Genomic DNA, 15341 nt, shown 5'->3' on the forward strand with positions numbered 1-15341 from the left:
CACTAACAGTCAGTTGGCAGTTTTCTTTTGACCAATGATTGATAAAATTTCACTAGCTATATTTCTAGTAATGAGGAGAAGAAAAAAAAAGCCAAAATGCCAGTATTGTGGTTAGGCATTTATTATGAAGAAGAACTTGTAGGGTCAGAAACCTACAGGTCTTTACAGATCTGTACTGGATCAAAAAGGAAGGTCCTTCTGGTGCACAGTCTCTGACAGTGGTCAATAAAATATGTTTATGAAACAGCATAAGAACAGAGAAAGCACACAGTTAGTAATGTTTCATTCATCAGTGATATTTCATACTTGAATACTCCCTAGAGGGATATGTGGCTTGGGAACTTCCAGTGTCCAACAAGTAAACAAAGATTTCTATTTAGTTTGCCACATAATTATTTCATGTAATGCCTCCTTGCTTTTGTGTTATATGTTGTCATTCCAGTCAAATAATTCCTCAGTGCTCTCTTCTTCCTACATGCCTGTTATTACTTTCACTGTATTCCATCTTTCTTTGCATCTGTACGTGCAGCTTTATAATTTGACCAGATTTACCCAGTGAACTGAAAATTTATTTAAAGTGTTCTGCATTTACAAGCACATTTTGTACTTTAAATAACACTTGTATTAGTTAGTGTTTAATATCCATTGCATAAACTTTCCAATTTTCTTAAATGCGTAGAAATTAGAATTTTCTAGAATTCCTCTAGCAGCATTTTCTGGAAATGCCTGCTATTTATTTCTATAGAAACCACAACAGATACAAAGAGCACAATAATATTATTTGGTAGAGCAAATTCTTAGCTACAGGATGCCTATTTTCAGCATAGTCACCACCACTAGCTACGCATTTTCACCAGTGATGAACAAGAACCCCCATGCCACTCATATAAGAATCTACAAAGCTTCTCTTTCATGTTGCTGTTGCCACTGCTGGCACCATCTACCTCATTGTGCTCACATCCTTTGTTTGTTCCCCATAAACATTCAGCAAGTATTAATGAATGTCAGTGGGTGCCATTGTTTCTTCATGGAGGAATTCAGTGACACATTTTTCCTTTATACGCACTTCCGTGTCAGACGCCCTTTTGTCAGACTGCCCCTCTGCTGCCCTCTGTCACACAGCAACAAAATATTGGTGGGAAGCTTCATCTTGTACTGCCATACCACCAACATCCACCTCTGATGTCATGGCCCAGCATACCAAAACAGGAGGCGTTACATTCAGATCAGCACCCATATCTTATCCATAATGGAAAGAAATGGTAGCAAGACATTCTGAAGGAATCAAGATATCAGTGCCTATCTGCATTCAGCTGGCTCATCAGTTTTGCAGGGGCTCCATCTTTTTACATCTTCTATGTCTTCAAGTGCTCTCCTCAAACATCTTTTCTGGTGAAGCAGTTTAGTATCTGAAAGTGAATTCTTTCTGAATGGCCTGGACTTCCCCTAGATACAGTCACTGTTCATCCAGAAGGTAGTTTTGACCTTATTCCTGTTAATACTAAGAAGTTTATACTGGCAATGCAAATATCATTTTGACAGACCTATTAAGAGCCCCTTTATTCAGTGAGGAGCGAAAAGGTATTCATACTTTATGACCCTGTTGTAGTTCTCAGAGTGAAGAATCCTTTTCTTTTCTTTTCTTTTCTTTTCTTTTCTTTTCTTTTCTTTTCTTTTCTTTTCTTTTCTTTTCTTTTCTTTTCTTTTCTTTTCTTTTCTTTTCTTTTCTTTTCTTTTCTTTTCTTTTCTTTTCTTTTCTTTTCTTTTCTTTTCTTTTCTTTTCTTTTCTTTTCTTTTCTTTTCTTTTCTTTTCTTTTCTTTTCTTTTCTTTTCTTTTCTTTTCTTTTCTTTTTTTGACAACAACTCCTGATAAATGGAACTTAAGTACATTGCTCACTACTGCCTTTAATGGAGACCGGGGTAGTGGCAGGTGAAACAGTGATCACGGATTTTTCAGGCATCTTGACATCAAAAGCTGTGTTGAGTGGTATATCAGGAGAGACATTTTGTCCGTCATTATGGGAAGAGATGGAAAATATAGCATTCTAAGCCTTTTAGCTGACGGACTTAAGTGTTGTAATGTACATAGGAGCATCTTGTAAAAAATCAAAGACTTCCTGAAGGGCATTAAGAATCATAGCATTCCTAACCCAGTTTTGTCTGGACTGCATGGGTCAGAACACAGACCCTGATGTATCCCTGTGCTTTCCTCAGCACTGCCAAGAACTCAGCAGATCTAGGAAGATGCCAATGACAGTTTCAGCAGTAGCATCAAACCTGACACTTCCAAATTTTGGGTGCTGAGGTTTCAGCTTTGAAGTGTGAGTTTCAGCATAGGGATTTTTCATGAACATATTGCGCGAACAAGGTGTTATAATTAGTATATCTAATTTAAACGCACTCTTGGCATGACATTATACATACATATGCAATTGTGTGTGTGAAAATCAAGGAGCTTTTTAAAGCTGAATTAGATTTACTTGCCTTCAGAGTATTATTATTCAGGGAGTAGTGCTTGAGATAATTTTAAGTGGGAAATAACTACAAAATTGAATGTTAAGTACCACATGAAATGGATGAAATCCATCTTTTCATCATACTGAGAAGATGGTAGAAAGTTCACAAAATACGTGTTGGTCCTCCATTCACAGGCCATATACAGAGCATTTAAAGTATTGTTATCTTAAATCTATACAGAGAATATTTCCATTTATAGAAAATAAAACTGGAAAATGTGATCAGTTAAAAAACGGCCTGTGCCAAAGTCTTTCTTCTAAGTTTTTAAAGTTTTGAAAGTCTTCTGAAGGTTATAGTTTCAATGTCTATTTTTTACACTTCTTACCTTACCTACCACTTTTTAAAAAGTATCAATGGATCATAAATTCTGGCTTGTGCATTTCAGGCTCAATACCTAGGTATTAACTCAGAAGTTGCTACTCCCTGACATATGCAATACTGTATTATTTGTAAAGAAAACAGTAAATTCAAGAGAATTTCTCTTGGAGAAAGGTTTTATTATATCAAACAAAGCTTTTGAAAATTCTAGTTGATTATCATAGTCAAAGCACACACTTCCAAGGATGAGAGATGAAAGTTAGAGTGGCTATGAATGTGTGAACAGCAGTTACAAAAATATAAATATAAGCTTCTACTGCTTCATTTATGTCACTAGGGAAGAAAATGCTCACCTAGCTTTTATATCACCAGGAGTCCATCTAATCTTTTTTTGTTGTTGTTTTATTTCCTTGATATCTAAGAAAAAAATGCAAGTGCTTCCCAGTGCAGTTAGTGATTCTAGATGTTTAATTCTCTGAAGCAAGAGAAAATCCTGTCGGTCTTTGGCAGGGAGGCGAGCAGTTGTATAGCAATATTTGTTATTTTGATGGCAATTGCATCCTTGAAAATTCATGCTGTATTAGCTTTTGGTTCCATTTGTGTCACGCAGGACTGCATTTCCTTTTCTGATTTGCATCTTAAGCCCATAGGAGTTTGTGGATTTATGCACTCCTGTTCACAACTTCTGTACTCTTATAAAAATAGAGGCCTCGCCTTTCATGAGGTTTATTTCTTGGTTTTCTCATTGAAAAATCTAGCTATGCAGAAGAATGAATTGATTACATTTTTTTTCTTGAGATTTTTGGGTTCCTGATTGTAAGTCACTTATCTTCTTCTTATGATTCAGACAACTTCTCTTTGCAGACTCTCAAAAACAAATCAGGCACTCTTAAAAACGTGACAGAAGATGAGAAATCACAGGCATTTTTTTCCTGCATAATATCCAACAAGTGGGAGCACTGTTTCAGAATTAAGAGAGATATGTATATTGCTCCTCAAAGAAGCAACTCATCATCACAACATAAAGAGAATCATCCCCATTGCCTGTGAAACAGGTTGTCAGAATGCAGTAATTCAGCCCCATTTAAATTTCATCAGCAAACTTGCATGGCAGAAAGGGCAGCCAGTTTCACCAAACCGTTTTTTTTTTTTTTGCATTTAGTCAGGACTTGAAGGTTTCTGAAGTAAATTGCATCAGCCTCACACAGGTTTGCCTCTGCATGTGCGTTGGTTGAACTGATTTTATGTGTAAATTTGTATACTGAAGAAATACTTTAAAATGGCAATAAATTAAAACTCTGGCCACCTGTGTTCAAACAATAAAACCACAAATAAGAAGCAGCTCATACATGCAAAGACAAAGTCTTCTGTGTTTAAAAGTATATACTGAATTTTTGCCTTTATTTATAGAAATTATTTTTTTTTCCCCAGCTTTAGTTGCAGTTTCTCAGTGTTAAGAATATTTTATTGCAGAACTTGGTTGACTGTTCGTACAAGAACAGAATAAGTGCATCTTCTGCATTTGTTCATTTGAAAATATTTTAGCTGCTTATTGTTCATCAGACATAGAAGTCATAACAAATAATGGTGCCTAGTTTTAGTGAAATCTCAAGCAGTTTCCTCTGCTGAAATGGAGTATGTCACGCACTTTTTTATATAATAGAATATTCTTCTGTGACTCAGTAACCTTTGTACGGAAACAAAAAAAGCTATTCCAAGAGAAAAATGATTAATTTTAAAGTGGCAAAGCATCCTCTAAATGTGAAAAAAGTTACTAAAAGAACAAGGTATTGTTTCATTTCCTTTATCTTTTTTTAAACTATCAATCCCAAAATGTATGCATCTCTGAATTGTTTTAAAATAGGGGCCAGATTTACCCCCTTAGATTGGACATAAGGTAATCAGATTGGACATAAGGTAAAAAGTTTACTACAGTGGGTGGTGAGGCACAGGAACAGGTGGTGGTGAATGCCCCATCTTTGGAGACATTCAAGGTCAGGGTGGTTGAGGCCCTTGTCAATCTGATCTAGCTGTGGTGTCCCTGTTCACTGCAGAGGAGCTGTATTAGATGACCTTTACAAGTCCCTCCAACTCAGAAACTTCTATGATTCTATGATAAACTAATTTTTAGGTTGTCTAAGCTAGAGATTCTTCTCTAAGCTGATTATTCAATCTAGCTATATGAAGAGAGAGAGCTGTTTAGAATCTGGTCTCTGTCCTTAAAGGATACTGGCTGACATAGCATGGCTTTTCCATGCAGCAAGGGAATTATTTTCCCTTTCTGAAACTTCCTACCACTTAAACAGGAAGTCTTCTGACCAGCTACTGAGAATATTCCCAGCAATGATAAACCTCAAACTGTGCTCAGAACTGTGCTCATCAAGGGGAGTGATAGCTTGTCAGGCCAGAACTTTGCCAGCAGCCTTACTAACAGTGTAAGAATATGGATAATCTATTTCCATTTCATGAATTCATACTCCAGTGTATCACTAGTGTACTACTGGTGTAGCCTGACACTTTCTCCACATTTGGAGAAGAAGGTTCCTCAATGTGCTATTCCATCTTAGTATAAATGAACTACAGGACCTGAAGTTACCTCTTCCTGTTAAGTCTAGGAAATGCCTAGAGGATTAAACAACATATTTCACCTTTGGACAAGTAAAATTCACTGAGGTGAATGCATCATAGACGTTTGGCCTATGTGTGAGGCATCACACAAGTGACTCAGAGAATATACTAGATGTAAAATCTTAGTTTAGTCAGTGGAAAAAGATAAACATGTCTGAAAGATGCAGCAAGCCAATGACCTGCATTGTACAGAACCTCTGATTTGTGGGGTTTTTTCTGTTTTTTTTTAATAATTTTTTGTCACTGGAAGATGGGAAAAAATTGAGCGTATGGTTGATGTGTACAGAGTATGGAGTAATTGCTCTGAAAAATTCATTTTATTTATCTCAGTCAAAGGGAAACTCTGTGACACACAGGATTCCTCTCCTCCATTAAATAAATGGACTAAATCTTAGCCAAGTTTTGCTAGAGGAGTTTTGTGTCATTTGAATTGCAAACACATCTTTTCAGCAGGATTTGTTCATGAAGAACTGATAGGAGCTACAATTTCTGGAAGGAAGTTCTTAAGAAAACACATTGTGAAATTTTACTCAATATCTTATTAATTTGTGAGACTTCATGCAAAACTGAGAAAGAAGTTATTTAAATGAACAATTGGAAAGCAGCAATCACAGCATCAAATCATATTATGCACAGCATGTAAGTCCTGTGACACAGAAAAGCTGTTTATAAAAAAAAAAATCTTATACATATGAGAAATAAATGCGTTATCTTGTTCTTCCATCTGCCAGGAACTTTCTTAGCTTATTTTAACCTTTGATTATCAACAGTGAAGTCTCTGCTGTGAATGCTAATGCTAGCACTGCTATAATCCTTTTTTTTTTTTTTTTTTTTTTTTTTTTTGTACATTTCAGTGAAAATTCCCCACAGCACCATAGAATGTGGTTAAAATCAATTTTGGTTCTGTTTTACAGCTGCTAGATGGAAGTATTTCTTACTGCCTGCAAAGTCCCCATTTGTTTAGGTGAGTCCAAAGGGCACAGTTTGTGGTTGGTACATCCAGACTCTCAACTGAAAGATGACTAGAAAGGAGCCTTCAGCTCTGAGCCCTTGTCTGAGCGAACTGCGTAACTGTTAGCTCGTAGCTGGCTCTGTCCTGGATGTCCACCTGGGCTTTCTCCCATACAATATTTTAGTGAAGTTGCAGGAATATTTTACCTGAGGGAGTGCTTTCAGACAAAGCCTGGACAAGGCTTCATCAGGTTTGTCACCTCTAAGCCAGACAATTCTGTTGCACTTTTCCAGCAAGCCTCACAACTTTCAGACAAACTCATGTGCTCAAAGTAGGCAGTATGCAACCCAAATTTCTTTCCACAGGAGTGTTACTTGGGTGAATTGGGTACAAAAAGGTACCCAATTTTATTTCAGATGCTTTGACAAATTGGAAAATCCAAAGAGAAATATCTACTGTAATTGTGTCTCAGGGCCCAAAGGAAACAGAAGCCTAATACTGTGAAGTATGGTTGAAGTCAGCCAGTATGAATTTAGGCAAGGGTTATACCCTTGGCAGCCTTTTATTTAGCACTGTACACATACTTGATAACATATCCACAACATAAATAATGTATTTTTTTCTCTGTTGAAAGTGTTTCTTTTACCCAAATTCAACCTACTGCATTTTGTCAACATTCTTTAGTTTTCGGATTTTTTTTTTTAACCATGTTTTTGAACAGTTTGTTCAAATAAAATTGATCTTCATTTTCATTTTTAATGGAGTTACAGGTGTAAATTGTAGTAACTGAGCGGCTGCTTTATCTTAAATTTTAATCCAATACAGGTACAAATATGTTGACATATATTTATTAATGATTGTTTATGAAGGTGGATAGTGATAGGACAAGGGGGAATGGTTTTAAACTGAGATAAGGGAAGTTTAGGTTAGATATTAGGAGGAAGTTTTTCGCATAGAGGGTGGTGACACACTGGAACAGGTTGCCCAAGGAGATTGTGGATGCCCCATCCCTGGAGGCATTCAAGGCCAGGCTGATGGTTGGCAACCCTGCACATAGCAGGGGGGTTGATACTAGATGACCATTGTGGTCCTTTTCAACTCAGGCCCTTCTATGATTCTATGATTTATGTAAAACTGAATGAATTATGGCTATGAAAGTTTTCCCGTATGCGTCTTTTTGTGCAGCTCTCATTCATGTCCCAAAATTTACCGGATCCATGTCTTCAGACTAGTGATAAAAAGGGCATTTCTTACTTTAGTGAGCACTATTTTTATTACATACTTTAGTGAATACTGTTGGTGATAGGTGGATGGTTGGACTGGATGATCTTGAAGGTCTTTTCAAATCTTAGTTACGATATCATCACTTTATTCTTCAAAAACAAGCCCTAAGGGAGATTTCCAGTGAAAAAAATGTTAGTATATAGCAGCACACTGTAATGTACCAGACAATATTAATTTAAAACTATCCTGCAGTGAGACCCCCTGAACTTTCTCCAGTGGTTTGAACTTTGCACACTCACCATGAAATTACTCTGGGCAGCTGGCCATTTCCTAAATAAACTGTATGTACATTGGTAGTACAAGATTTTAATTTTGGACATGATTGATCTCAACTTGTTATGAAAACTGTCAACTCAAATGTAAGAGTTTGAGCAATTACACTGAACATTACATTTTTCATAATCATTTAATTTCATTGAAATATTTACACAGCATTTCAGTGAATTTCACAGACTGCAGGAAAAGTGAATCTTTCATTCTTTACAAATTGCACGTTGCTAGCTCTTCTTTCAATCATAATTAAATGAACAGAGAGCAACAACAACAACAAAAATGTTAGGAAGGATAGGTCTCATCCCCTGGGATATGATTAACTCTGTTTTTCCTCTGGCATGTTCTCACCAATGTGTCAATGTCCTAGAAACTCAATGACTGTGTTAAATTTGAGCTTTCAGTTTGCTTTGCCAAGAACATTACTTTCAAGGATGTTTCTGTCTTTAAATGCAAATTGGTGATATGAACGGATACCTCAGTTAGCTCTTTGAACTGTTCAAGTCATCATGCACATTACCTGACCCCAGAGCTCTTCTATGTCCTAAACTGTTAGCTCCTGTCTATCAGGGAAGTCACAATACATGCTTGAGAAGAATTGTTACTTTCGCCCTAATGACACTGTCTGTGATTAAGATCTGTGAGATGATAGTACTACAATGTTTTAAGATAGAAAAGACTGAGATCCACCATTTAATTTTTTATTGATTTCTTCAGGTTCTTCGTAGCAATGTGTGGCTGAAGTACTCAAATATAGCACATATTTCAATTTTCTTAAATTTCACACTTTCGTTTCTAAAACATAGATGAGAGAGCTTTTGTAGTTGGTGTAGATGGTGTGTTTGTGAATGACCTTGTTTGGCATCTCTGTTGGCCTGGCCAGGGCAGTGTGATTCTGTGGGAGATGCCAGCTTCCTGCTGGGAGGACTGTTATCTCCAATAGGCCAGTGATTGCTTTGCTGGCCGTCCTGATTCAAATGTCTGACCACCACCAGTGTCTGACCACCACCACATTAATAAGCTGACCCTGCCCCTTTTTCCCAGTAGTCATTACCTGCTGTCCCTTTTATTGCCCTTGCCATTCTCTTCTTCCACTTTCACCACCATTCATACTACTGCATGTACTTAGGACAACTGCTTATGGGTTTCCTCCAAAAACAATCTGTTTTGCTTACCAATACATCTTCCTAAACTAAATCACCAAGCGGCGAGTACAGATGTTTGGGGGGACTCACTTCAAATTGTTTTGAGCCAAATGGAAGCATAGCCATAATGTCATTCTGAAAAAAGACGTAAATATCACCAGTAAGTTTGCCTTTGTTACAGCTGTCCTTTGTATTTGTCTGTAGCAACTGTGTGAACCAGATCTGGAGTTCTTGATGCCATGAACTTGTATCTGAATGCATTGTTCAAGATACTATGAACCACTGGAATCCCACATTAAGATTTCCTCCCCTTTACTTTCCACCACATTTTGATAAGTTCTTCTGATCTTGGCTCAGAGTAGACAGCAGTACTGTATATATATTGTGCCACTAAATTTGACCATATAAACTTAAGAACCTTGAAAATAGTGGAAATAGACATAAATTCCTTCTCTGGAACTGGGCTAACCAAATAGTGAGCAGTGAACTGTTCCCAGTAGGCTACTTGGAGCTGGAGACCAAGAGACCAGCATAGCACATCAAGCCATTTCCTTGCCAATAGTAATAATAATAATAAAATAAAAATCATAGAGAAAATGTCTTGAGTTCTGAAGTTTTATTTTGGATTTAGATGTTGCTAAAAAAATTCTGCACCATCATCACTACATTTCAGCTTCATTTTTTGTCTTTAAAAATGTGTTACGTGTTAAAGAGGGTTCAAATGTGAAGGATTTAAGCAGCAATATAAAATGGGATGTATGTCATGCAGAGCAAAAATTACACCCTAAATGTGTAGAGAAGAACTCAGGGAAGCTATATTCTTCACGGTCCCCAATATGTAATATTATCACAGCATGTGTAATTGGAGAGATTCTGTAGTAATGCTTTGACTTTAGGTTATTTTAAAATAACCTAGATAATAAGCCTATCTTGGATCATTCTCCTGGTTGGGTGGGGGTATTACTATTCCCTTGCTTGTCACTTTAGCTATGCAGTTCCCTGTTTCCAAGCTGTCTTTGATCTGTTCTGTACTGAGACTTCAGGCAGCACCGCAATCTATCATAAACTCTCTATCTTGCATACTCTGACTTTTGTAAATGGGAGTCCATAGCTGCAAGAGACATAATAAATCCATGCCTAAACCTACCTGTTTGTACAATGATTTATTACTAAAAGCAAACTAGCAGATACTCAAAACCCTTTTTTTCCTCTAAAACTTTCCCCTTCTCAAAGATTTTCAACACTATAATGTTGCAGAAGAGTCCTGGCAGATTATCCAACTCTGGCATTCAAAGGGTTCTGTCTTGTGTGAATGAAATGATGAGGTATTTCCCTCCAGAGATCTCTCTGAACACGAATAGATTTTCCTGCAAGGATATCAATTTTTATTCTCAGCCTAAAAATTCCCTTTCTTAATTCCATCCTTGCATTCGTATGTTTGGGGTACTCTGTTACAAATATTCTGTTTTCAGATAATCTTCCATTATTTTAAATCTCCTCCTTTTGTTTTACTATCAGTTATGGTTGTTGAAATTTTAACGTTGGCCCTCTTTAGTCTTTCACTCATTTTTTCACCTCTGCCCCACTTGTTTCTGTAACTCTTCCCTTGTTTTCATGTCTCTCCACTGTTTTGGCTTGTCAGTGTGAGACAATGAAATGGCATTTAGAATTGAAAGCACACTCTGGAATAGGCTCCTCGTAGCAGCATAGAGCTGCAGATTTCTGAGCCATTTTTAAGGCTATATCTAAACAAGAGAAATTGATTGCAAACATAGCCCTAGTCTGGTAATGTAAGTGGTGCCCAAATTGCCTTTTTGATGCTGTATTGAAGTAGAAGTTCTGGTATATCTTCTGCTCTTATTCTTGCTCTAGAATTATTTTCAGTCTTTATTATCTTCTGCCTCTACTTCTATTTCTGTCTCTCTTTTTGGTTCACTGCAGTATTTGCAGCCTTCACATTTTAAGATCAAGTGAATTTCATTAATGTCATAATTTCTTCTTCTAAAGGATCATTAAGGAAGCCATTAAATAGGACTGGACATAATACAGATTTATGCAACATTCCCCCTCTCTTCTGATTCAATACTTTACCATTAATCATTAGTCTTTGTTCGTAGCCTTTCAACCAGTTTCCAGTGCACATGACAACTTGTATCCAACCGGATATGAATTGATTTCCAGTTTAAGCTGTCCTATGGCTGGAAGTGGGGATGTTGCTGATAGCATGACAGTGCAGCAGCGCAGTTCTTCTGTGTCATGCTGTGGAAGCATGCACTGCTTAAGGCAGTGCAAATGCTCCATTCGACTTCCATTCACCTTTGTAAAAATCTATAGCTGGTACCTGCCAGCAGTATTCCCTGCAGGTGTTGACTGTGCAAAACTTTTAAAATACACATGCCCACGCTCGTGCACATAAACTGGTGTGGGAAGGAGGACTGAACTTTGCAACTAAATAATATCAATCAGATGTGATTACGGAAATGGTTCACAGTGCTTGAATACACAGAGGATAGAAATTAAATGTTTAATTTCCCATTTAATGCTAAATGTTAAAATGAATGTGTTTCATAGAATCCTTCTGATTGGTATTTTGTTGTGATGACACAAATTGAGTTGCTACATGCTCAGGATTGATACACTTAGTAATCAGAATTCAGGAATCACATGTCCATATCAAATTTCTTTAATCTTATATCATTAGATGTATCCATTATCTGTCCATGTACTGTTTTTACTGCCTTTTCAGTACTTAGATGTGTGGCAGTCCATGGCACAACCATTTTTGGATGTTTACAAATTCAACATTCATCATTTCATTTGGTGCAGCTCCTTGTGAGAACTGCATTCTTTTGAGTCCTTTTTATTTCTTTTAATGCTCACATAAATACAATTTTCCTGTTATTTCCTTATTCTGAGGTCTGGATTCCTTTATAATTCCTCTCTTTACAAAACATTCTATTTTAATATTTTAGGGCTGTCAATACATACAGAAAAATGTGACTAATAAGAAAAGAACATGGATGTTTATTTCCTTCATAAAGTGTTAGGGAACTGGGAAGGAAACACAAGAATAAGCATACTGAATAGAGCACTAATATGTTTTGTATTTTAAAAGTAAAATTGTTAGCATTCCTCCTATTTTTTTATTTTCAGCTAAAGGCATGGTATTGTTCAGTGTTTGTCAGTTTCCAGCACAAACGGACTAATATACTCCTGAGCTGGAAATGTACCCTCTGTAGTTCTTTGCTGCCATCTTCTGTTTCTTTCAGTGATTGCGTTATTCAAATTCTGAAAAACAAAGCTGCAATATCACAGAGCAACTTTTTTTTTTTTTTTTTTTTAATAGCTAAAGCAAAGTGAAGCAAATGCAGATACAAAGGAGAAGCTTCCCTTACGTCTACGCATCTTTGAAAAATTTCCAAACAGGCCACAAATGGTGAAAATCTCCAAGCTTCCTTCAGATTTCACCGTTCCAAAAATAAGGTATTGAAATATTTCCACTGGTAATACACTATTAGCCTGTCTGGTGTCACATAACACCAACAACACTTAACTGTTTTGCCTATGGAGTAAGCAGCTAACAGAAAATCAAAGTGAAGCAAAATTAATATTGAAGTAGAAAGGAGCTGACATTTTATTTTTACCTGAAAAATATCCAATCTCTCATATTAATGAAAGGAACTAGATCGACTGGATCCATGGATCCAAGTTGAAGGAGGGAAGATTTAGGTTGGATGTTAGGGGGAAGTTCTTCACAAGGAGAGTGGTTAGGCCCTGGAACGGGCTGCCCAGGGAGGTTGTGGATGCCCCGTCCTTGGACATGTTCAAGGCCAGGTTGGACGGGGTCCTGGGCAACCTGATCTGAATGTGTACGTTTGGTGGCCCTGCTGGGCAGGGGGGTTGGAACTACATGATCCTTGAGGTCCCTTCCAACCCGGGTGATTCTGTGATTCTGTGACTGGAACCAATACAAATAAAATATAATTGAAAAGTACGCTGTTGTCATTCCACTCCCATTCCAGGTTTAGGTTCTTAGCAGACAAGCAACAGTCTAATCAGTTATTACTGACTTTTTAAAGATGAGATCAACTGACAGCAAATCATGAAGAGTGGATAGCACAGATCATCAAACAGCAGTTACATTGTGATGACCTTGTCCCCTCTTTGGACGACTGCTGTTACCACTTTCCTGCAAAATTCACTTCACAGTTGGTTTCTAGACCATCAGTTAATAATGCCATTCATTCTTCTTGACAAAATCCTAAGAAGGATTACAGAAATCTTAGGGCTGCTGCCTCAAATCTGCAGCAAATCAGATCTTCGTATCTGAAGCTATTCTACTACATGAAACTCCAGACAAAATTAGTTATGATATAGTCAACACTGAAAATTGTAACTACTACTAAGCTACCGCTAAACTTAGAAGACAAGCAAGATGAATGTACATTTGTTGTAAACATGTAGTTCTGCATTTTAAACGTGGCATATGTGAGGCACAGAATTGCTGAAGTGCCTTAATACTGGCATTCTGAGCAGTTATATGAACAGATGTTGTTTGAAGTCTTGAAGAAAGAATTTCTTGCAGGAAGTATGTTTCTTTTGGGTTATATCAGCGTTTGATTTATATTGCAGCAACAACTCACAGTGTAATGAGCTCAGAAGAGCCAAAAACTGCAAAAGGCACTTTAAATATTTAGCACTTTAATTAGCAAATAAATAGTCAAAATTCTCATAATTATTTTTAAAAGGAATTAAACTGTTTTCTTTGAAGCTACATGCAAGCCATCTACTTCTTAATTCAGCTACAGATTTAATAACAAAATTTATGTTTTATCAGTTATTTTTTCTGTACTCTGTCCATTTATACATCTACAGTTTAGCATACCTTTTCCTTATTGCTCACCTTGGCACTAATGTGTTGTGACATACTATAAAGAAAACCAAATATTAACTTTTCTGGGGTCTTTAATCCATCAGTATCTTCTGTTTGTTCACAAGGGAAAGTTTCATGAAGCAGTTTATTGATCGCCAGCAACAAGACACCAGCTGTCTGCTGCGAAGACTTCCTTCAGCATCATCTTCATCCTGTGACCACTCTAAAAGATCAGCAATTGAGGAAAACAAATATATTGATCAAAAGGTAATTCAAGAGTATTCAGCACTATAGGTCTTCCCTTGAGTATTGTGAAGAAAGATCTCAGATTACACAGTTTGTCAAATTACATGAAAGCAAATACAAGTGAACGCAAAATAAAAGGTTATGTTTAACTTTGATAGCCTAAAGCAGGCAACACAGCAGTTCCTCACTTGGTATAAATTTTCCTCTCTCCTTTAGCTTAAAAACTCAGACTGTGGTACATAGTTTTGTTCAATTAATCCATCTTATGTTCCTACATTTTTTTTAGTCTTGCTGTTAATAATGAGAAGCTAGTAGAAAATTAAAAGCCTGTGAATACCGCAGTGAATGTGTGATTGGCTTGCTACTTTTGAAGCATTGAAAACTCAGTCACTGAAGCAAGGTTGATTGTAATCAGTGGAGATAAGCAAAAATCTAAGAATTATTCTAGCTACTTAGAGGACATTTACATCTATGTAGATAGGTTTAGGAGTCACTAGAAAACAGATGCTGAACGTGTGCATTTGAGACTTGTGTTAAATGCTGATAGTCTCCCAGGTGGACTGACATAGATATTTGAATGTGAAAAATACCAGGATTGCTTGGAGTGATGATGACTGTGGTGCTGCTGCATGAGTAAATGTTTGTGACTTCTGGCACCATATATAATAAGTACAGAGTCAGAAAAGCACTCCATGTGTGTTGTGGAAGATACTGGTTTCCCAGATTTCTAGTGGCATCTACACTGATATCAGTTCTTGATCACTTGTAAAATTATATAACTAATTAGTGATGTGTGTAAGTATTTTCATAACTGATAATGGGGTGCTCAAATCCTGTTTGAAGACTGTCAAGAGGTTTGAAAGTACAGTTTAACAATGACAGAGAGCCACAAGCGAGGAAAGGAAAGAGGACACGTGGTTGTGCAATGTATTTGGCTTTCGTAGTAGGAGGTTTGCAACTAGAATTCAGGGTAGCAGGCAGAAAGTAGACAATGGAAAGTAATACTCTTCTGCTAATGAATGTCAAGAGACAATTTACAAACTACTGTTAATTTTCATGCCTACTGCAATGCAAGGACTCCTTCCTGTAGAAGGATGTAGTCAATGGC

General features: G+C 36.9%; 1 protein-coding gene across 2 annotated transcripts in view; it reads left to right on the forward strand.

The window, feature by feature from the left end:
* Window positions 1–15341, forward strand: part of NALCN (sodium leak channel, non-selective) — a 212393-nt gene that overhangs the window by 149624 nt on the left and 47428 nt on the right. For both annotated transcript variants that reach the window (XM_052705813.1, XM_052705814.1), the window contains exons 16-17: window positions 12461–12597; window positions 14113–14254. In XM_052705813.1, coding sequence (XP_052561773.1) covers window positions 12461–12597; window positions 14113–14254 — 279 coding nt within the window. The remainder of the gene's footprint in view (window positions 1–12460; window positions 12598–14112; window positions 14255–15341) is intronic.

The sequence above is a fragment of the Tympanuchus pallidicinctus genome, unplaced genomic scaffold, assembly GCF_026119805.1.
Source record: "Tympanuchus pallidicinctus isolate F22 unplaced genomic scaffold, pur_lepc_1.0 scaffold6, whole genome shotgun sequence".
NCBI lineage: Eukaryota > Metazoa > Chordata > Aves > Galliformes > Phasianidae > Tympanuchus > Tympanuchus pallidicinctus.